Raw genomic sequence first — 22,782 nt, 5'->3', positions numbered from 1 at the left:
TTCTGCAAGTGTCGGTAATGCATATTAAAGCAGCATTTGGCCTCTGATACTCAGTAAATGGTTTGGAAACTGGCTTTTGCCTGCTCTAATGCTAAACTACTATGTCAGGAAAGATTCTCAGCCTTTTATTTCAGTTTGAAAGGGGGGGAAAAGCTTAACGTCTTGATTTGAGTACATGTTACGAGGTTTAGACATTGTGAAAGATTTAGTGACCTGCTCTCTTAAGCTCCTATAGTCATCAGATTTGAGAGGAAATTGCGGTCAAAAGCGAACGTTTTAAAAGTTGCTGATCTAAGTGGTCTAATTGCCGACCGGTTTTTCCCCTTGATATTCCTATGCTTATCTCTTCAGACCTGCAGGTGTTCAGTCCAGTAAGGCTGCAGTGCAAAAAGGGGAAAAGAGCTGCAAAACTAGGACAGACTTGGATTATATTTAACAATGTTCTATTTCGACTTGACAACCAGCTATCGAACACCTACAAGTTTGCAACTGTGATTCACTCGGAAGCTGACATAACTGATGTCACGTTGTATTAATAGCTACAGAATTGTAACTGCTTTTAGCAATGAGATTCATTAACAGCCTCTACAAACACACTGACAATCAGTTGAAAACCTGAAAATATTAGGTATATATAAAAATGGATTATGCTATAAAGGAACCTCCCTGTGCTGCCAAATGTGTTTACAGCAAGTTCTCACGGGTGTTATGCATAATGATTCCTCTTCATCACTTTCAGTAGGTCTTACTGTTAGCAAAAGGTGTTTGAGGACTGATCCACACTCTAAATGAATTGGGAGCTGCTGATCTAATGGAGTTATATGACGAGAGTGTATTTGAGAGTTACTGCATCCACAGTGGTGCTCTTGTCAAGTGGAACCTGTCCGACCAGTTCCTGCACAGTGCTGATGGTGTTTTGGGAGGCGTTTGGTCCTTCACTCGTTTCAGTTGAATGTTTTGGCTTCAACAGGAAATGTGACAAACCATGCCTAGACAGTGCTTGCCAAGCTGTACTAAGTGCGTTGAGTTCAGCTCCCCTTTGAGTTTTGCATGCTTTCCTTAGTGTGGGCTGCTAGCCACCTCGGAGGAGATTGGCGCGGAGGAGGTGGAAGCGTTCGTTGCTTCCTACCATCTTCTCTGAACATACTGAATTAGTAGCTAACGATGGTGGCATATAACTGGTCCTCACCAGCCACTGCTAACTGTCCTCTGGGGTGAATGAGTCAGTTATTCTTCCAGGCTCTTGGTAAAGTCATTTTTGCGTTATGTATGTGTGGTTTTCAGGTTTGCATTGCTGGCATGATGGGTCCAGACATCGTAGAAGTGAAATAAAAACTGAGATTCAAGAGAGAAAGTGTTCAGGCTGACACTGGGTCGATGTTGAGTTGAGTAGTTGGACTTGTCACTGGGAGTAAATCTGTGGATGTGTACTTTTGGGCTGAGATTTTTAATGCTCTGGGTACCTCTGAGAGCCAGTCCATTGCTGCTTACAGCAGTCAGTCATCTGCTTCCCTGGGTTCCTTCTTTCCCTTTTTTCTCGTATGTACATCACAGTGCCTCTTCTCTCCCTTTTGGCCATGAATAATTCAATTGTGTTTAAGTTTTCAGGTGATGTCTGCTTTGTGTCATTCATCTATCACCCATTTTTGGCATCTGTCATTTGGATGTGACTTTGCTTTTGCTGACCTGCAGCTCTTGGGCTGGCCTCATGTGCTGCTTTCTGGAGGTGGAGAGTCTTCTGAGACCAGCAGGAATGTTTGGCTCAAGACACAACAAAATTGAGCCTTTGAAAATGGTACTTCCTGGCAAGGGAGCACAGTTCCTTATTTTGAGAGGATGGAAATCCTGGGCATTTTTTCCCCCTTTCTCATTGTTCTCTTTCACAAGGTTAGAAACCTTGTTTTCCGGTACACCACAAAACGGTCATTCACCCTTCCTTTCCTAGAGTTGTAAGCAACGGTCCAGATAATTAAGTACAGTTGATCGTCATCCAGTAACTCTGTATATTTTAAATGTTGCAATAGCCAATGATCCATTGGGCATGTAACACAGCAAGTGATCAGCCCCGCCCCCACCCCCCTGCTCAACGTGTCTCTGTTGAAACAGCCTATGACAGTGAAGGAGTGTAATTAGCAAGACACACAGAATGGGATTGAAAAAAAAAATGTGAAAATAAGCGGAAGGATTTGAGAAGGATTAGGAGGGCAAATGACAAACCAGTAGTTAAATGGTGCATGATTAATGATTGTAGAAGTGAAAGGTTGACTAAATATTGTGACTCTGTAATGGCTGTAACGGAGAATAGTTTGTTCGGAAGACTCCAGAAGTGGATTTATATCGACATAGGCTGACTCCAGGTTTAGACCTGTTTCTTAGACTTGGCTTAGGTCAAGGTGAGTATCCCCCGAGATGCTTTCCTAGTTGACTTGGTGACCTGAGATTCATCTTCCATTTTCAGTATTAATGATCAGCATCAAAATATCAGGTACCCCTCTGAGATGCTGTAACAGAGTTTTTCCTCTCCTGAACCTTGGTGCAGGTGGGAGTATCAGAACTGTCTGGAGTTACACAGGCTCATTGGCTGGTATTAAAGGAAATTATATCTGTACTGGAACTGTTTTTCCTAGTGCTACAAAACCGATTTGTGTATGCAAAAAGAATCTGAAGAAGATGCAACTTCCACAGTGCTTAGAGGCATAAGCAGGAGTTGCTCTCAGTAACATGGAGCTCCTGAGTGCTGCTCTTCATCTTAATGTTGATTTTGTCATGTCTTTTGTATAACGCCTGATCTGGGACTGGATTTCACCTCTGCTTTCTTATTACTGTATGTATTACTGTATGTTAAATTCTGATTTTCAAGGAGGTACTAAACTCTCCTGCATGTGTTTAGTAAATATGCTGTTAAGGACTTTGGAGCAAGCTCTGAATTTTCTCTCTCCTGTAGGATCTGTGTTTCTGCTGTTTTAGGATTAGTCTTTGCATTATTCTTAGCCATGTTTTGCCTTCCACGTGGGCCTTGGCAATTTTCAGATCTGCTCTCTTGCATCTTAGTGGAAACAAAGTTGTATGTCTTTTAAGGTTCAAGATTTGTCTCAAACTGATAAAAGCAGACAGAAATGGAAGTGCCACCCTAATATTGAGATACTTTGACCAAAGATTTGTAGTTGTCATAATTTTTCCATTGGGAACTTTGAAGCAGAGCTGCGGGATAGGGGAATTTTGAACGCAGCTAAGTGCATGGGTTTGCCTATCATGAAGAAAATTTGCTGTTAAAATTGTAGTATGGAGCTTCAGTGAAATTATCCGGTAACCTTTGGTTTGCAGTGTTGCGTTCTTCCCAGAGGGCAGGGAGCTATGGAGAGCACCTGCTGTCTATTCCTTGGTGCAAAGGAGGCAGCCAACATTGGAAGAAGCAGTTTCTCTGGGTTTTTGTTTTGTTTTTTGAACAAAATCTCACTACTGCCAAAAGTAACATTTTTCCTCTTACTGCTTACAGAGTAATGGTATGTGAGTGTTACAAGTTTTTTTATTTCTTTAGCAGGAGAAACTTCACTTCTGTTTCCCTGCAAAAAATTTGCAGGCAACGTGGTCCTCCCAGTTTCTTTGGGGCTTTTGTGCTGTGTTGGGAGAAAAGAGAAAAACTTTTTGCGATAGGTGAATCTGTAAAATCACAGAAACTGCAATAATGTGTGAGTGGGAAGGGAAGAGATTTAGGACTCTAAACTTTTTTGACTCATTTTTGGAAGTCTCCATTTCAGTCGGCATTCCTCCCTGCCTTTCAAGGACTGTTGCAAGCACAGCTGAACTAGTTACACCTCTCGGTCCCAGACAGCCCCACTGAGGCTATTCTGGCGCCTGCCATCGTCCACAGCCTGTTTGGATGTGCAGGCTGCAATTTGGGCATAGCTGGAGCATCTGTCCTCACTGGTCACCTAGCTCTTGCTTCTTGTGGTAGGTAAGAGGCTGAACCGTGGCAGGCGTTTCCTTTGGTGGGGACATTAATTTGAATCTCCCCTTCTGTCCATGGGTACTAGTTTTCATGAATCGATAGGAATATGCTACCTCTGAAACCTGACCCCTCTCTCTGGTGTAGTTCAAAGGTTCAGTAGTTAGGGAGGATGGAAAAAGAGGGGAGACAAGCCTTGTTTCCAGAGGCAGCTTTGTTGAAAATGTTATATTTGCCCTGCAGAGGGAAACCACTGCTTCTGGGTTGTGTGCTTAGAGCAAGGGTCAGGTTTGCTAAGGTACTTAGACACCTGAAGAGCCCCCAGAGCTTTAAAGAGAGCTTCACGAGCCTATTCCCACTGATCCAGTATCTATGATGCCAAGAGGCTAAACATCTTTAGGGATTTGGCCTTTAGCTGCGAGTGGTGAGGGGCTGGGGGACATGGGTTTGTGTACAGGCAGCCAGCGCACACCTCCCTGCAGGGCACGAGGGGCTGCAGGTGGCCTGAGCCCCCCTCGCCCACCGCATGGGCATCCTGCAGTGTCACCCAGGGGCTGTGGACCTTGGGGGCTCCAGACCTTTCACAGAGTCACAGGCCTGGGGTGTCAAGTGCAATTAATCTGAAGGTGTGGTAAATAATTAGGTCTCAGTGTCTGCAGTGATTTTCATCTTGTTGGTGAAGTTGTTACTGGAGGTGTATATTGGGAATCTGTTAATCTTCAAAGATAAAACCACCTATATAAAATGTATCAGTATGAAACGTACTCTGTCGCTGTGGGACAAATGACTATGAGAAATGGGGTTATATTGCACACTGCTTTATAATTGGGATCTTTGAATATAGTTCTGTGTTTGTTGGGCACTAATGTGGAAGAAAAAAGGTTTTATTTAATGCAACTGCTGGTTTATTTATAATGCTTTCAATAGGAAAATCATTCCGTTGTAGTATATCGGCCTGTGCAGGGTGCTTTTGATTTTTAGCAGGTAGGATTTAAGAGTTCTGTTCTCTCCTGCATACATATGCCTGTGCTTCCTTGCAGTGGGAATTAATGGGAATAGCCAACTGTGAAAGGAGAAGGACAGATCCCAAGGACTGGATCATACATAAGAAATTTCAGCAGCCTCTTATGCACAGCTAGTCATATAAATTGAGTTTGGATGGAAAAGGGATCAGTAAATGGGTTACTGTCATCTGCCCGTCATCTGCTGGGCATCAGGGGGTGATCAGCAAGTGATGCCCAGAAGACCAGCAAGCGTCCTCCAGTGAGGCTTGTGAATTATTACTAGTTTTATCTTCCCATGTCCTGACTTGCCTACAGGGAAAGTCACACTGTTAGAGGTGGGCTTTTGCTCCTCATTTTGAGAACGTTTTGTGGCATGTTCTAGGAAGTGGACAGCACAAAGTAAAAATGAGCTGGTAGGACCAGAGATCTACTACGTCAGGAGGAGAGGCTCCGACCTCCTGAGCTGAAACCAGGTGTTAAGACTACACTTGGAAGGTAGAGAAACACCACAAATGCCCTACTGTGCCTGGGTGCCAGGGCAGTGACACCACCGCCTTTGCGAGAACAGGGTGATACAGCTCCATGGCCACTTCTTGCCAGCCCAGCGTGGGCTGCTGCTCAGTGCTTGAGGGGTAGGTCTGCCTCTTGGCTCCGGGAGTGGAGATTGGGAAATGATTGTGTAAAAGTAGCCAAAGTAATTGCAAAGTGCTAGTACTTCCATTGAGAAGACCGTTGCCATTGCATGTTGTGTTTTAATGAAGAGATGAGGTGGTGTTTCCTTTTTTGAGATTTCCACCGGACTGGCAGCCTACAGCGTGTCCGTAAAACTGTTGGAGGGAAATCAGGCTCTGCGTTCAGTAGCTCCCAGCTTATAGAGTTTAATTTTGTCTCTGAGCGCTAAATTGCTTTGAGTTCAATAATTCATCTCCCTCCAAGCGCTTTAGTGTCATTTGATTTATTAATGAGTTGGCTTGGACGGCTGTCCTAATGCTTTATCACAGCAGAGTGAAATCCAGGGTTGTGCTAAGCACAGACTGCAAACGTTTGCACGTGTTGTGTGAACAATACACCATTTCCCTGTAGCTGACCCTGGAGGCACAGTGTGGTTAGTAGATTGGGTGTGCAAGAGCTGGAGCTGCTAAACTCTAACCTTGTTTTGCCCGTCAGTAACCCTTCCTAACACTCATCCTCTCTCTGACTCTCTCTTGCTGTAGAAGAACTTTCTACATATCATACTTTTTCTTGGGGTTTTTTTTTTTTTCAGAAGCGGATTGTGGCTCATTAATTAGATAATGTTTGTAGAGCAGTGTACAAAACCTGCCAAGGGTTACCGTCCTCGCTGGTATTATTAGAGCTGGAGGAAGGCTGCCAGAAGGTATTGATTACTTGGTAAAAATAAACCCTTCAAACTTCTTTGGTCTTTATTCATTACTGCTTTTTATCGCTGCATCCTGCAAACATTTCAGAGGGTGGATTTGTTTGCCGAAAGATCAAAACAAAATGTTGACAACTACTGATGCCAATTTGTAGCCTCCTGTGTGGGCGACATGAGAGGAATCTGTGCAGTGCTTTGGAAAGTCTTTCTAGGCTTTAAATCCACTTGGATCCTTGAACCATTGTTTGAGCAAAGCATCCAAGTGGCCAGGTTTGGATAGTACCTTCAGTATCAGAAATGAGAGAATCTCTTCAGGGCTTGTGAAACTGCATTGTGTACAGAAGCTTGTATGTGCTTCCTGAAGTTGACATTTTGATTTGTTTGGTGAAGTTTGTTGGTTAGTTGAGTGCAAGCTGAGGCTTGCAGGGTGTAGTGGGTGCTGTTGAGAGAACTGTGGCTGACTGGTGGGAAGGGCTTGCTGCCTTCTGTGTTTTCTAGTTCGTCTCACAGTGATGGTTTACAGCTTCTCTTATACCTCACTGTGGAAAACAAAATGTCACACTTTGAATTCATTAAGCAGCTGTGCAGAGGGGGGACTATTGAAAGGGAAAGCTGTTTTATACAACAGTAAAATACAGGGGGGAAATTCACATATATGTAGCAGAAAACACATGAAAAAGACAAACATTGTGTAACATTCAGAAGGGCCAAGTCATGCTTGGTAAAGTGAAATTTCTAAGGCGAATGGATCCAACAGGACACTTTGAGCAGGAATATAGCTTACGGGATGGAAGGAGATACTAGCCATTCATGGAACCAGAGGACTAAAATTTAGTAGTGACTTCTGAATCAAGTGTAGGCTTGTGGTGTCTCTGGTTGAAATGTACGGTCAGAGCAGAAGCAAAACATAGCGTCTGTCTCCAAACGGGACCAAGGACAGAGCACAGACCTCCAAACATCTGCACATGTTAGGACCTAGAAATTGGTTCAGCAGGGAGACTAAAGCCAGGCTTTGGTGGAGACTGCGAAGTGCTTTCTGTGCATGCGTCTGACTTGCAAATGGATTCACTCTATTTATCACAAGTCTCTTCATGTTCATTTCCACCCATTAAGCTTCTTCGAATGAATATTTGGGTAAATGGGAAGCTTTAAAGCAAATACTGAATGACTGCACTTTGAGAGTCATCCAGAGTCGTAAGAACCGACCTGCCATGGATCCAAGGGCACATGTTGTCAAAGCCACCCGTTAGTGCTTGAAGGTCCTGTGCTGGCCTGGCATGCCGACCTGCTTGCTCAGGAACAGAGCACCTTCTAGGTGCACTGACCAATGTTAACCTTTGGTAATCTTCAACAAGTACCAGCTTCTTTTCTTTCAAAACTTGGGACAATTCATGAGCAAAGAAAGGGCAAGAACCATCAGCAGATGCTATAAGCTCACTCCCCCTGTGATAGTTGCTCAGATTTCTTCTAGAAGTAACTAAGATGTGAGCAAGTCTTCTAGCTACCTGCTGCATAACGTGTGGATGAAAGAGGTTAAAAAAAAGCCAAACAAAACAAAACCCTACAAATTACAGCATTAACATGCAGCTGCGTAGGTATGTTACTGCTGAATGGGTGGAATGGCACCAGTGCTGAGAAGTGGCAAAGAGGTTTCTGTTTTTGAAATGTGTCATAACCCATCACTAACTTGAAGACGGAGAAAGAGCTGTGAGGCATGGGACAGTAAATACCTGACAGTACAATTTCCATGTTCTTTCAGTGGAGCTGTTTCAGTGTAGTTGCCCATTTGAGGAGACCACCGAATATAGGTTCGAATGCTGGTGCTGCTCGGTAGGTTCTCATATGGGCATTGCGGCATCATCTCTGGTGGTCCAGGCATGTGTGGAGTTAGACATGAGCATGTCCAGTGAGAGGGGAGCAGCAGATGCTCAATGTGGGGGGACAGGGCCTGCCCTAATGGTCTGGGTACATAGGGAGACCATGTAGGACACCCAGTAAACCTGTTGCACAAGCTATAGAGGAGGGAAACTTGGAAGCAGCTTAGGAAGTGAATGGGAAACTATTGCAGTTTGAGGGCTGTGATTTCACCTCTGTTGTGGCAAATGGAGGGATTAAGAGGTTTTGTGCCTGCAAAGGTGTCTGGAGAAGACTTTCTTCACAGAGGACACTGCACTGACATTGCTTACGAAGCACCTGCGTCTGCATAACTTGCTTCCTTCTTACACCTGCAGTTTACATTTCTGTTCTCATACTTGAAGACTGGGCTGACAGAAGGAGGCCCTGGGATTTCTCAAAATGGTACTGGCAAGGTCAGAGAAGCACAATCCCCCTTCCATCACCGACTGCACTCCGAGCGCTCCGCTTCACGCTGCTACGTGCAATTCCCGCACCAGCAACCTGCGTGCGTACAGCCACCAATAGGCAAGTGTCCAACACCATGGAGGAACCCTGTGAGGGAGATGAGTGCTGGGACAGGGCATCAGCCTGACCTCTTGATCACCAGCAGTATGGATTTCCCACCATTCCTGTGTAATGCACAGCAGAATGGGAAACAGTGAAACCTGAAAGCAGAAGCATGGCCTCTTCCCGGAGAGCCCCACTTCTGCCACCTGTGAGTTTGACCTCTTTTTTTATGAGTGCCCACCTCGTAACCCAACAAGTAGGAGCTGCCCAGATTTATTGAGATGCTTCTTCAGGATGCTGGTCCAGCCTCCACTGACTCGTGGCTTACTTAAGGACTTGCTCTACTCCTGACTTTTCCTGATTACTTTTGTCCAGTTGCTTCCTGAACCCATGTTAATTTCCAGCAGCATCTCAAAGTCCTGCAGTGAGGAGATACCCACTCCTTGGCAGGGGGCAGTGTCCGTGGCCCCTCTCGCCTCATTAGGTTGTCTTCTAAATTGTTGGCATGATGAGTTCTTGGCTGTGGGTTGCCACAGAGCTGTCGTGGGGCAGACCCTAATTTCAGCACATTATGCTGGTTTAATGACAGTAATAGAAAGTCATTTTATAGGCAAGAACAAATTGCCTTTTCATATGGGGAGGAGGATAATTCCTCCCATGTGTTACATTATTAAATTTGTAATCTTCATTTCTAATGCTTTTCAAAAGTGATATTAGCAGAATCTCAAATACAGATCTTAATTTTATGAGCTGCGTTTTTTTTCCCCCAAACTCCTCAAGTTCTGTAACTTTTCTTTAAAGGTGAACTTCAGCAAGGTTTTCTTTTATTAATGTAATAAATTAAAATCTCTTACTCGTTACCTATCTTAGGGCAAGCTTAAAGACTGCAAAGTTACTTACATTTTAAATAGCAGTAATGGATATCTATTTCCATCTTTGCTGAGTGGTGAGTTTTGAGTTCAGACTTATACCCTAGTTACAAAAGACTCTGGAGAGGAAAAAATGTCACATTTTCGTATGCCGTTTGCTAGCGAGGAGGCTGTTGTGATGCTTTTTTTTGTTGCCATGGAAACGGAGCCCTGAACCCATGGCTCTGCAGGCAGGAGGAGGAGGAGGAAAGGACAATATTTCACTCCTGAGCTTGCTTTGTAATTCTGACTCTTGATCGGGGACTGTGAATGGGTTGGGACTGGGGGTCTCTCTCTGAAGTTCGCTTTCAAAATGGTGTGTCCTTCCTTTTAATGTTTGTTCCATGTTGAAATAAATGTGAGGGCTGGAGCCTGATGGCACAACTCCACCCTCATACTGGTGATGCGGGGTTGGTGGCTGTACACACGCAGGTTGCTGGTGCGGGAATTGCACGTAGCAGCGTGAAGCGGAGCCCTCGGAGTGCAGTCGGTGATGGAAGGGGGATTGTGCTTCTCTGACCTTGCCAGTACCATTTTGAGAAATCCCAGGGCCTCCTTCTGTCAGCCCAGTCTTCAAGTATGAGAACAGAAATGTAAACTGCAGGTGTAAGAAGGAAGCAAGTTATGCAGACGCAGGTGCTTTGTAAGCAATGTCGGTGCACAGTGTCCTCTGCTGACCTTGTTGTGCTGCTGTTGGTCAGTCGGTGCCTGCACATCTTCTAAAGAGGTTCCCATCAAACTTTTTTTTTGTGTCAGTTATGTTAAAACTATTTTTTCACTCCTGAATAAAGATACATACTGCTCTATAATGCATGTTTGATCTTCCTGAACTGGTGGTGGTGTCTGCAAGACTGATACTGGCTGTATCACAAGTCCATACTTTTATTTCTTCTTCATCTGTTCTTTTTTCCACTGTCGTCATAGAGAGAAAGAGAAAAATCTGCACGGCGCTCTAAAGCGTTTTGTTTCACCCTTGCTCCTTCTAGAAAACGTATTTCTGAATATTTGGCACAAATCATGGGATTTTGGTGAACATCCTGCCATGTATGTGCCATGGGGTAGGCATGCTACAACAGCCATCAGCTCCTCACGAAGCTGCGCGGCTGCATGGCTGTTTTACGCTGTGAGTGATTAACACAAATTCCACTCAATACGATATTGAAGACCATAGTGTGCCTGTTCTTGACAAAGGACTGATTCTTCCTGCACCTAATGGTTGCTAATTGAGAAAACTAGATCTTGGTATTGTTCCTAAAATGTATCAGTCTTGCTACGTTGATGGCTTTTTTTCTTGAATCCTCAATAATCTTCAGACAGGCATGGTATTTTGATTGGTTTCCCACGTTCTCCTGTATCTTTCAGCAGAGACGGAGAAGTTATGTCTATTTTCCAGCTCTGGCCAAATGGCTTTTTTCCTCTATTGGAAGCTCAATACTGGGTGTAGACAAATGGTGAACTGAATTTCCCAATGGACTTCAAATAATTTGGGGTGGTTTTTTTTATGAGTGCTGCTTTTGTGCATGCGGTAAACAGATGTAGGCAGCAGTTATGTGTCTGCCATGTTTGTCTGTGGGAGAGTTTTATCACTCAGATGAGAGTCTGCATACATCTCTTCAGGGTTTGGGCTGTAAACGTTTTGCTTGAATGTTCAACTGCACTTCTAGTTAAATTTCAGTGCCTCTGTTTTTGGTATTGGATGGTGTTTTCCATGTTTAATGGCTCGACTTGTCACCAGTTGAAGATATTTATGAAAACTGGTGTTTTGACCACTTTGATTTCTTAGTCATGTGAATCACTTTACATTGTAAGGTACTGTTGCTCCTGTCCTGCTTCTGGGTACCAAAGCCTGATCCTCTCTTCCAGCTGTCTAGAGATGCCAGCAGCCAAATGATCAGAGTCATGAAGGGCAGGGTGCTGTCCTTTCACTCCACCCAAGCAGAACCAGGCACTTGCACTTTATTAAAGTGATCCTGGATCCTGAAAAGGGATCCATGTGAGAGAACCGGTATGAGCGCAGTGGATGCATTTGCAAGAGCAGAGCTCTCGTTGGTGGGCTGGAGTAGCTGGTGAGCCAGCTGGGCTACTGCTCTGCTAGGTCCTCTCTCCGCCTGCTGGAAAGGGCTGGGCTCTTCCCCAGGCTTTTGGGAAACGCAGCCACACTCCGTGCTCACCGCTTTGGCATCACAGGCATGCTGCGACTGGAGGGCTTCATTCTGTTCTTTGTACCACTTGGGAAGAAAATGGTTCCCTTTCGTGCAGCTGTGGTGGGATGTGGTTGCACATCCTGGCACAACAGGCACTGCATGGCTGTGGACCTGACAAAGGATGTCTCTGTGAGTCAAAGCAATGTGTACAATTAGAGGGGAAAAGTGTGCTGGCTCGCTTGCTTCCTTTAGTGTTTGCTGCAAGTATTACATGGAAGCACCTATGGTGAAGCCTGACACTGATAGTCGTATCGTCTGGTGAAACTGCCTGGAATTAGAAGCTGAATGCCTGAAATGGTTTAACTTCTCTGGAAACCAGACCATCATCTCCACCTCTCTGCTTCCACAGCGGATCAAATAATTGCTTCCAAATGGACGCAAGTTATTAAGCAGTGTGTATAATTAAAGTCAACTCCTTGTGAATTTGATCATTCATTTCCTTAAGGAAAATATGATGAAGTAATTACAACCCAAGCTAAACACAAATCAAATGCTATTCTAAGCGCCATTCTGCACCACAATTCTAGTTTATGAATGACTCCAGGGTTCTATGGCTTCATGCCTGTTAAAGAAATGTGGCTGTGTCTTTAATTGTGTTTATAACAAATGAACAAAAGGTTGCATGACTCATGCACTGTGCCAAGACCATTGCTTGCTCTTTTTGTTCACACACATGCGGTCTCAACAAAGTGGCTCGCTCCTAAAAGAGCATCGATGGCACAGAAAGGAAAAATCTTGTTAATAAATCTGGCCTTGTCAGCTCTTTCTCCCTGAATTCTGTCTGTACCTAAACTAAACTTTACTTGTCTTAGCTGTGGATTTGAGGGAGGTAATTATTTCTTCAATACTTAAGCCAGAGCCCTGTCCTCACCCTCTCCCCTCTCGCTGTCGTTCCTATGTAGCACATACTTTCCAGTTTCTGTGAAGTTTGGTAGAGCAGTGCAAGATCTGCAGACTTGGCGAACGCTGGGAAAAGGTGGCTCTGGCTAGAGAGAAAGACCCAGACTAGTGTCCCCAGAAGAAAAGGTCTGATGTGTAATCTCAGTTTATAAGTAACACTGAGTGAAAGCAAAACACTGGAGCTCAGCATTATAAATCCCCTGGGCGGAAAGGTGTGTCCGCTCCTCTGAGAAGTTCTCAGTGGCTTCAGGAGACTCACGACCTGAGCCCTTTTCTGCAGCAGGAAAACACAGCTTGCAAACAGGCTGCTTAAGTTATTTTATCCACAGTTTTCTTCCCAAAAGTTACTGAGCAAAGAGCAGGATGCTGGGCTCCTCCAGGAGGTATGGTTAGCGAGCAGGCAGGTTCTGCGGGCTCAGGAAGGGCAGAACAGTCTCATGCAAAGTTGCCTGGCTTAGCAAAGCAGAGGCAGGGCAGCTCTTTCATCTCGTGCCATCCATCTCCTGCAGTGACGCTTTCTATCCGCTTTATTTTTGTGAAGTCACCTCATTTTTGTCATCCTCTTCTAAACTGAGAGGTTTTCTGCAACTCAGCCTCATTCATATTTCAGATCCTGGACTCGAGCAGCATCCTCAAAGTTTTTGATGGTGTGAGATGGACAGCAGAATTAGGACAGAGTTCTCTGGTCCAACTCATTTGCAACTGAGTAGAGATCCTTACCTGGCTTCGTAATTTATGTTGGTCAGCTGGAGGACTTCCAGCCAGAGGGACACCAATATGCTCCACCTTTGGTCCTCCTTGTGAAGTAACAAGAAGAAAGCCCTGGGATGGCCCTGGCAGACAAACTAGCCACCCACCTTCTGGCTTCTCATGGTTTCCTAATGCCCAGACCCTCATAGCCGGCCAAGTTTTAAGAGTTTTGAACTGAGAACACTTAAAGCACAGCTGGTTGTTGGTACTATGCCTGATGTGTCCCTCAGCTTCTAGGGAATAAATATTACAACATAGTAGTTTAAATAAAATTAGTTATTTGTTATTAATTGCCTGAGGCTGTGCCAAATGTACCTGTTTTCTGAGCCCATCAGCTAAAGTTTCCTTGCCTTGGCATATACTCAGATAGTGGACCCCCAGGGCTGCCAAGGTGGGCAGATGTCGGGGTGTGTGTGTGTGTGTGTGTGTTAAACTCTTAGTGAGGCTTAAACCACAAAATCCAAGAAGTGGGAAGATTGGATCCCCTCACTGCTGTGCAATTAGAACGTGTGTGTGTGTATATGTGGTTTATTGCATTATAAATATCATAGTCAAATTATATAGAATTTTTTTTAAAGTCATCACTCCTTGCCCAAGCAGAAAATGGAGAAAGTCCTGGGACATCTGTCACGGTCATGCAGCAGTTCCAGGGACAAGTGGCGCAGCATCAGCAGTCCCGTGCTTGTTGGTCCCTAGGGACCTGGGCACGCAGACGGGGCAGGGTTTCATTGCTAGGCTGCTGAGGAAATATTGCAGCAGTGAATTTTCTGTATGCATATGGACATTTCATTTAATCAGACTCTCCTGCAAAGCGTGGCAGATTGGGGGAAGAGAAGGGGGCAGCGTGTTCCATTTTCTTATAAAAATAAAAATGCAGAAGCAGCCATCAGATGAAGCTATTTGGGTCCTGCTGCTGCAAACAAAATAAGACATGGAAAGAATTCTGAAGACTTGGATCTAGCTGCAAAGTAGTTCCCATGAAATACCCTGAAAGAAGTGAACATTTTTGTTAGTGTTATGGTACTGTAAGGTTTTTATGGTGAAAAGCTAAACAATTTTTTATGGTAGTCAAAAATCTGTTTAAAAGTCATTGACAGTGGAATATATATGTTTACCTTTTGGTTTGTTAGTGCTCTCTGTTTTGTAAGTGAAGGAAAAAATCTCAAAGTAATTTTCCTGGCTGCATGTTAGTTGATGAACTTTTTCTTTAGACATTTTAAAATGAAAATTTTGGCCACTTTTTTTTTTATATAGATGAATTATTGAAAAGATCAAAATTAAAAATAGTACCATGGGAACTATTTGGTTTTAGCCTCAAAAGGAGCAGAAAAAATATCACACTTGTTTAAAATACGAAATGGATCTCACAAAGATAAGAAGCAAAATTGATGCTTTACCAGGGCTCCAGCCAACCTACGAGAGGTGTGGGTGAGGAAAGGCAGAATTGAATGCTGGGATGAGAGAAAGCTTTTTTTTGGTGCTAAAATATTACAGTGGCCCAGGAGCAGTGGGACAAGTTGGTGACTCTGCTGTGGGTGGCAGTTCAGAGGAGGTGTCTCGCTGGCATCTCCGTAGGCTGCCCACACAGGTGGGGTGTCCTGGCCCTGCTCGGGGTCTGTAGCTGTCGCAGCAATACAAATAGTTGCTAATTTTACTATTTTCTGCTGCTCTGAAGAAGAGTTGACTGACCTTTCCCAACCCTGTAGATGTACTTAATCTGCACAGATTAAGAATTAACATGTTGAAGTATTTTTTCCATCCCATAGAAGATTTTCAGCTTAATTTGGAAAGAAAGGGTGTGATTTTTATTGGTGTCTGAAACTAGGACAAGGGGAATGAAGCAAACAGCCTGATTCAGTGCCCCTGCTTATCCTCAGCCATTTTCTGTCATTGCTGGTAGATTATTCAGGCTGTGGTGATAGCCTGGTATGTTCTGGAGCACGGTACAAACTGCCTCTCTTTAGGTGCTCATAATTCACACTCCATTAGGATGGCAATGTAGGGAATACTTGGCAGGATGTCAGAGCTTGCCAGGCATGATGAGATTGAGTTCATCTCGTTAAACTGCATTCTGAAGTGACAATCCAGTATTTATATATTTTTTTTCTTCTTCAGCAGCAGCATCCCCTTAGGGGGAGCAGCATGGCTTGCTCCGATCAGAGATGCTGATGTAAAAGGGCCTGTGATACCCACCCCGGCAGCTGCTCCATGCAGCACGTGCCAGGCTGTTGCAGGTGTTGGATACTCATGCAAGGTGGTGGGAAGACTTTTTTCTTTTTTCCCTTTGAAGCTGAACAGTGGAATTATTTTATTAATCTCAGAATTGATGCATGGCACACGAATCTTAGCACATGTCTGTAGGGATTCAGCATCTGACTAAACAGAAAATCTTCTATTTTTAAACCCATTAGGAACAACAATACAGTGGCAAAGTTTGAAGCAGAGAAGCTAATGGGCTGGCTCTTTTCTCTGAGTATTTGAAAATAAGTAGTGGGTAAAGTGGTCAGTGCTTTGGTAGTCTCACAGGGTGCTGAGCTGAGACTCCCTCTACTACTTCTTGCCCATAGCCATGCTAAAGACCAGTTGTTGGACTTGGGGACCTTCTTCCTAATCTCAGCAGGTGATAACATCCAGATGGGTGTTTGATGTTTTCCCTTCTTTGTTTTCAGCCCCAAACCGACATACCTCATCCTTTCTCGGGGCAGATCTTCATGGAGAAGAAAGCAAGAATCAACTCTTTAGTTTTGACCTTAGAAGTGAAGTTAGTGGCTGTGGAAAATGAAGGGGCTTGCAAGTCCGTGTCTGAGCCAAGGATAGAGCAAGCAGGTTTGGCATAAGCCACTGCGGAGCTCAGGGCCTGTCTCCTTTGCAAACAGTCAGGTCCTGTCCTGTCCAGCCAGGCACCCCTGGTACCCCTGGATGCTGTCTGCAGGGTTCATCCCCCTCATCTCTGCTTCTGCATGATCTATAACGCCTGTCAGATGGGGATTTCTCTGTTTCGTTGCTGGACTTGTCAATTCTTCATGCTTCATAAGTGCTGGTTTGTACCTGGGCTTCATTTTGGAGCAAAGCAGATAATGCACTTGCTGAGGAACCCAGGTGTGAAGCCAGAGAGCAGAGTCTGCCCAGGTCGATACCCTGCAGCATGTGTGGATGCAAATCGATGCATACTGCTTGGCTTGGGTAAGAAAAGCAACAGAAATGCAGTCTGTTCACTCAAGCTTGGACTAATCTTTCCTCGAAATATAAAATGTTATCTTTTCCAGAGCTTTGCAATAGGAACAACTGAAAGGAGGCATCCAACAGATTTCCCTTCTGGATTTTCCTCTTGCATCCCAAGGTGAAGTTTGGGAAGGGAAAAAAGCGAACCAGGTTGTTTAGCTGGACCTTTGGTGTGTATTGGGTGGCCGGTATTGGTGCTGTGTGGCCATGTGCTTTGGGTACCAATGTGTTCTGTGTTTGGAAGCAGATGGTTAATTTAGGAACAAAGCTGATCCAGTTGAAATTCAGTCAATTCCTAGTCTCGGGGGTTAAATCAATATAAATTAATTCTGAAGTCTGGGAGTGTCCATAGCACATGCATCATGCTGGTTTCTTTTTGTGTTGGCAGCATCCAGCAAACTGAGCGAACATGGAGGAAAAAATTGAAAACAAAAAGGAAAAGAGAAGGAAGGTACCAAGTGCCTGGGTGGGGGAAGGGAAGCGATGGGAGAGGAGGGAGTGTAAGGATAACAATGAAAGGGGCGCACTCTGTCCCTTGGAAGCATCAGCTCAATAAACATCTATCGTAGGATCGTGACCTTGTGATGAGCTATTGCACAACTCACATGGATTTTTAAAGACTTGATGGGCTCAGAGTGTGGAGAGACCTGTCAGTAGCAGAGAGGAAGGGCCTCAAAGAGCGGTGTGTTGGACTGATGTAGAAGAGGATATAAGAAGTGGTGGCCCTTCCTTTGGGGGAGAGAAGGGGACAATGCTGCACTTAACTTTCCCCACCCCCAAGGTTTAAGGTAAATACGATTCTCAGTGGTATCATCCCTGAGAAGAGCTGCCTCTTGATGCGATTGACAGCTGAAAATATATTTAAGGAAGAGAACTCTCCAAAGAACGCTCTGTGCTGTGCAGGGCACCCGCATGGTCACCTTACTCCTTTTCATCCATTACTGGGTTGTCTGGAGGGAACTTTTGCTTAGTTGATCTGATGTCACTCACAGACAGAATAAGGGGAAACATGATAATGAGATCCAATTAATAAAGAACAAAATGACGGAATATAATTAATATCAGTCAAGAAAGATTCAGGGAAAATGGGTCTTGTCAGACTTTTTTTCTCCAAGTTTTAGTAGGAGCAAGTATCTGGGTAAATGTGATAAGTGTGTAAGGGTTTTGTCCTAGAACAATATGACCCTAAAAAATGTGATAAATAGATTAAAAACTTACTTCACATTTCAAAAAGCAGTTGTCAAGGAAAAACCTCAAAGGCAGGAGGCTCTTTTGAAGGCCTGGCGCTATTAAGCACTTTCATTTGATTTGGAGCAAGCTTGAGTTTAAACCTCACTAAATTCACAGGTGATATGCACATTGGAAGGATAGTAAAGAGTATTGGAGTTGTATAGAGCTGTCTGGAGTTTTTACTGTCTTCAAATGAAATGTTTTTTTCTTACTTATTTCTTAATATAATGTTCCAAAAGGTTGTACTGGCAGGACAGGCAGGGACTGCACTGAGTCCAGACAGGGTGTGATGCTGTACCAGAAGCTTGCTGTGGCCTTGGGAGATGCAAGCAGAAGCAGTGAGGATGAGAGCACAAGCTGATTTTTACCTCTGTACATGTTTTTGCACTAAAACGCAGTCTCCAGTTCTGCTGTGCGTGTTCTCAAAAGGGCATTCTAAACCTGGGGAGGTCATTAAAAAGATTCAAGGGCATGAGAAAGAAATGTCAGCATGAAAAACGTAGAGTTTGGTCTGTTTAACTTGTCAAAAAAGATTGAGATGACGACTTGATTACGCCGCAGAAGAGTCTTTATAGCGAGAACACAAAGCAGCCTTAGTAGTAGAGAAGAGCATTAAAAAAACTGCTTGGTGAAAGCTGAAACCAGACTAACTTAAGGCACATCTCTAAATGTCAGGTAGTGAAATAAACTGCACAGGCAAATGGCAGATTTTTCATCTCTCGATACCTTCCAGAGTGGGTAGCTTTTTAGGAGATATTCTTTAGCCAAACATAAATTGTTTGGCTGAACAGAGCAAAATCTAAGCGCCTGTCAACACAGAGAACTTGGCAATGTGTCTGCTGGTCCCTTCTGGTTCTTGGCACCTGTGAGGTGCTGTGTATCTTCATCCTGGAGATTTGAGCAAAAAATTTCTTCTTCCCAAGGTCATCCTGAAGCAGAATCTGCTCTTCAGATGCGCGTTGCACTGCAGGCTTGACTGGCTGCTTAACCTTTGTCGTTTACTGCTTAACTGGAAAAGGTGCAGGGAATAAATCTGGTGACACCGCAGAAAGCGTCGATACTACTCTTACTTGTTCCAGATACCGCTAACGATTAAATTTAGACAAACGGTTTTGACAGGCAACACCCAGATAGACATGTGTCATTTACCTCCTTGCTTTGCAAATGTGTTGAAGCATAAGATTTCAGGCAAGAGCGGAGACACAACCCCTGTGCCGTGCTCCACGGTGACCAGAGAAGGTTGCCAGTAGGTGACTATTGCTTGTGAAATGTTTTTGGTCCACAGACAAGCAGTGCAGCTTTGTCCATATTTATTTCCTTTCTGTGCTGACCCTTTCCAGGTGTGCTGCTCCTGATCTGCCTTTCTCTCCCAACTGAGGGGGTTAAAACATTGTATTTTTATTACATGCTGACTGTGGGTGAAGTTTGACTTGCAGGGTTTATTGGGTAGTTTAGGAACCTATATCCCATTTCTGATGGCATCTCTGGTGCTGATGCTTATCTCTTATCCTATTTTAGTCTTGATTCTGGTTGCAGTGGTATGGGAGCTTGCCTTTCTGGCCAGATATGTTACTCCCCTTCTGTTCAAGTGAAACTCCTAGAAAAAAAAAGAGACTGGGAAAAGGCTGGAGAAACCTTTTACCAGAATAACGGGAGATGGTTTGTGAGAGCAAGAGTCGCTGTGCATCTCTGTCTGGAAGAGGAGGGAGGAATGAAAGACTATTGTCATCTATTCCTGTTGTCTTGTTTTCCAGAGTTTGTCTGGTACATTTTTTTTTCTTATTTATTTATTTTTAAATAAGAATATCCATGTGTCATAGCTGTAACAGCGATCAGGAACACTAGAAGGCCACCCACTCACAGAAAGCCAGCAGTGCAGAGCTGTTGCGTTGTGGTGCTACAGCTGAACTTGTCCCGTGCCAGCCGAATTGTCTGCATAATTGGGCAACAGGGTGTTTTTAATTTCTTTCCTGCGTTTCTCATTTGCTGCTTTGCCTGTGGTTGCCTACCCCAAAGCTCTTGTAGAACTAACTTGAAAGGCACCAGAAGGATGAATATTCTGAGAGCGCACACGTGAAGGGGAGATGGACATCGGTGGGTGTAGGTGACTAAAAGATTGTTTGTGGAGGTGAATGCGAGACAAATTAAATGGACCATTAAGTCTGCCTACAAGGATGTGGGATGCTCTCAAAGGAACCTACAAAGGCCATCAGAGGATCCAACAAGCTGTATGAGGCTTGCAGATGTTCTGCAGTGGTCAGGAGAGTAGGTGAGGCCATTTCACAAGGCTTTGTTTTCGTTGATGCCTACGTTCTTATTCTTGCCTGAAGGTTTGGATTTTGAAGGCCCATTAAAAATGTGTTTTACGTTTGTGTAACTTACTGATTTATACAATGTACTTCATATGTTGCTCTAGGCACACAAACAATACAAACTGTGGTTAGTGTTGACCAGGAACATGCATATTCTGTCCTCTTAGCCCATAGGGACATGCTGCACCATATGTGGGGACAGCAGTTGGTACAGAGCCCTGGAGCCAACATGTTTACCCACTTGGAAACCTCACGATACCAGAGGAAACGGGACTGTATAGCTGTACTTAAGGAAAATTTTTCTTTGCATTTCAGTGTAGGTATAATTTGAGAAGTAGGATAGGAGGAAGCATTTCTGATATCTTACTGTTTTGGTTTTGTTTTTTTTTTTTTTTTTAAAGTGCCTGTTCACACCAAGATCTAAATAAAAGTAATTTGGGTCAAGCAGCTTGCTACACAAAACAACTAACAACATTTTGCGTATTTTATACAGGTTATTACAGATATCCTTATATTCCCAAAGTAGCTGGGAAAGACCTGTTTAATATTTGGTGATCCTGAGTTCTCTAGGCTCAGTAGCTGGGTCATTTCTTCTCCACGGGTGGTACTCAAAAAGCTGGTGGTTTTCTGAGGGCACCGCGGGTCAGAGGTTTGTTGCCTGAATCAGGTTAACAGGCGAGCATCTTTAAAGGATTTAGATAATTCTGCTTTGTTCAGAAAACTTGTAGCAGATGTGTTTCAGGATGAGTGCTGTATGTGGGATGAAATCTGGAGCTTCCTAGCACCAGCTAAAGCAATTAATGGTAATGGTATTCATTACATATTCATTACATAACATGGTTTGTTCTGAGAAACAGACTGCTAGAGATGGAAGATGAAAATAGCAGCTGTTAATTTCAGAGGGCTGAGCCTCTGAAGACTGCACCCCGGGGGAACCAGAACCTATTAATTCCCTTTGCGCTGTGGCTGAGGGCATGTACGAAGGGGAATAGTCCTCTCCAGGGTTTTCCACTGCTAGTGCCTTTCCAGGGGCCACCAGGGAATGTTTGGGCCGTACTCAACTATTCCCCTGTGGTCCATCGGGAAGGCCTGCTGCCTTCACAGCACTTCTGGTGCCACCTGACCTCTTCCTCCACTCTGCTGCCTTGGTGCTTACCTGTGGCTTTTGGCTGCTCCACACAGTCTGAGGCAGCAACATGGGATTTGGGAAACGTTTTGAGGCATGGTCGGGCTGTGTGCCTCGGCTCTGCCTGTGGTCACTGCTGCTGTGTTCCCAAACTGGTAGCTCCCTATATAGCCAGCTTGTGTGCCTGCATGCACCTGTACGCGATGCATAATTAATTGGTACAAATGGTTGGAGTAGGTAGGGTGGTGTGTATGTTTTGAGTATCTGCTGGGCCCTGGCTTGCTGGAGCACTGAGTTTGTTCCAAAGTTGACTGGGAGCTGCTGATGAAGTAGGGCTGAGTAACTGAATGCTGCGTGAGAACCAAGTGCTGCCTGGCTACCAGATGCCAGGCTGACCTTCTGAAAGACCTTCTCTGCTTCTCCTTGACTCTGTCATTGTGAAAGGTGCTGGGAACGATAGCTGACTACCATTTTTTCCCCCCTTTTGTTCCTAGATGGGGATGGTCGGAGACTCAAAGGAGCCATCCAAAGGAGCACAGAAACTGGGCTGGCGGTTGAAATGCCCAGCCGGACCGTCCGTCAGGCCAGCCATGAGTCCATTGAGGACAGCATGAACAGCTATGGATCAGAGGGAAAGTAAGTTGCTGAAAGGGAGCTGAGTAATCACTTGTGGGATGCGCTGTTCTTCATGTACCTATTAATTTCCCTCCAGCATGATAGATGATGTGTTTTTCTGACTTGCCTATGCTGCAGGTGTACTGCCCATTCAATTAGAGCAGTTCTCTCTGCCTGCATAGCTGGGACATACTTTAGCTGTTTATATACTTGTTTTAGTGTCCTCATTATTCTGAGCTGAAGCAGATCCCCATTACTTTTAACCACTTTGCCTTTAGAAGAATAATTCAGGGTGAGTAGCTGAGGCTCGTTACTGGTAATAAATTATAAGCCAGTACTTTTTAATGTTGCACAATATTTGTTCACCTCCCCTGTTTCAGAACAGCCCTTTGGTTTGGGGGTAAGTGCTAAGGTGATAAAAAGGATGCAAGTATAAAAATAATCATTCTCATGCCAACATACATACTTAGAAGCATGCATATACTTTTGGTAATGAATTTTCTTTTGTTTCGTCTGAGTTAAGTGTCCTAAAAAAATGTGTTTTAGAAAAGGCTTTTGACCCCAAGGAAAATTACAACACGCTTTATTGCATTTAGGCTTTATACCAAAATGCAAGGCAGGGGATCCTTAGGCCGGAACTTTGGGGGCCGACTTGTCTCCAGTTCTGGTTTTTCTGTTTCCACTATTTGAAGCCATATATGGAGATTATAATAATTTTATTAAGATGACTATTCATGGGAATGTTTGGAGGTGAAAAACCCCCAGTATTTAAAAAAGGAGGTAATAT

The 22,782-nt window shown here is 44.2% G+C and overlaps 1 protein-coding gene across 1 annotated transcript in view; it reads left to right on the top strand.

Annotated features, from left to right (window-relative positions):
- RIMS4 (regulating synaptic membrane exocytosis 4) overlaps positions 1 to 22,782 on the top strand; it is a 54,833-nt gene that overhangs the window by 13,290 nt on the left and 18,761 nt on the right. Inside the window, exon 2 of the mRNA XM_037403117.1 lies at positions 21,875 to 22,016. Coding sequence (XP_037259014.1) covers positions 21,875 to 22,016 — 142 coding nt within the window. The remainder of the gene's footprint in view (positions 1 to 21,874; positions 22,017 to 22,782) is intronic.

This window comes from Falco rusticolus, chromosome 10, assembly GCF_015220075.1.
Source record: "Falco rusticolus isolate bFalRus1 chromosome 10, bFalRus1.pri, whole genome shotgun sequence".
Taxonomy (NCBI): Eukaryota; Metazoa; Chordata; class Aves; order Falconiformes; family Falconidae; genus Falco; species Falco rusticolus.
The sequence above is the reverse complement of the archived record's forward strand: the minus strand, read 5'-3'. Positions and strand labels throughout refer to the sequence as shown.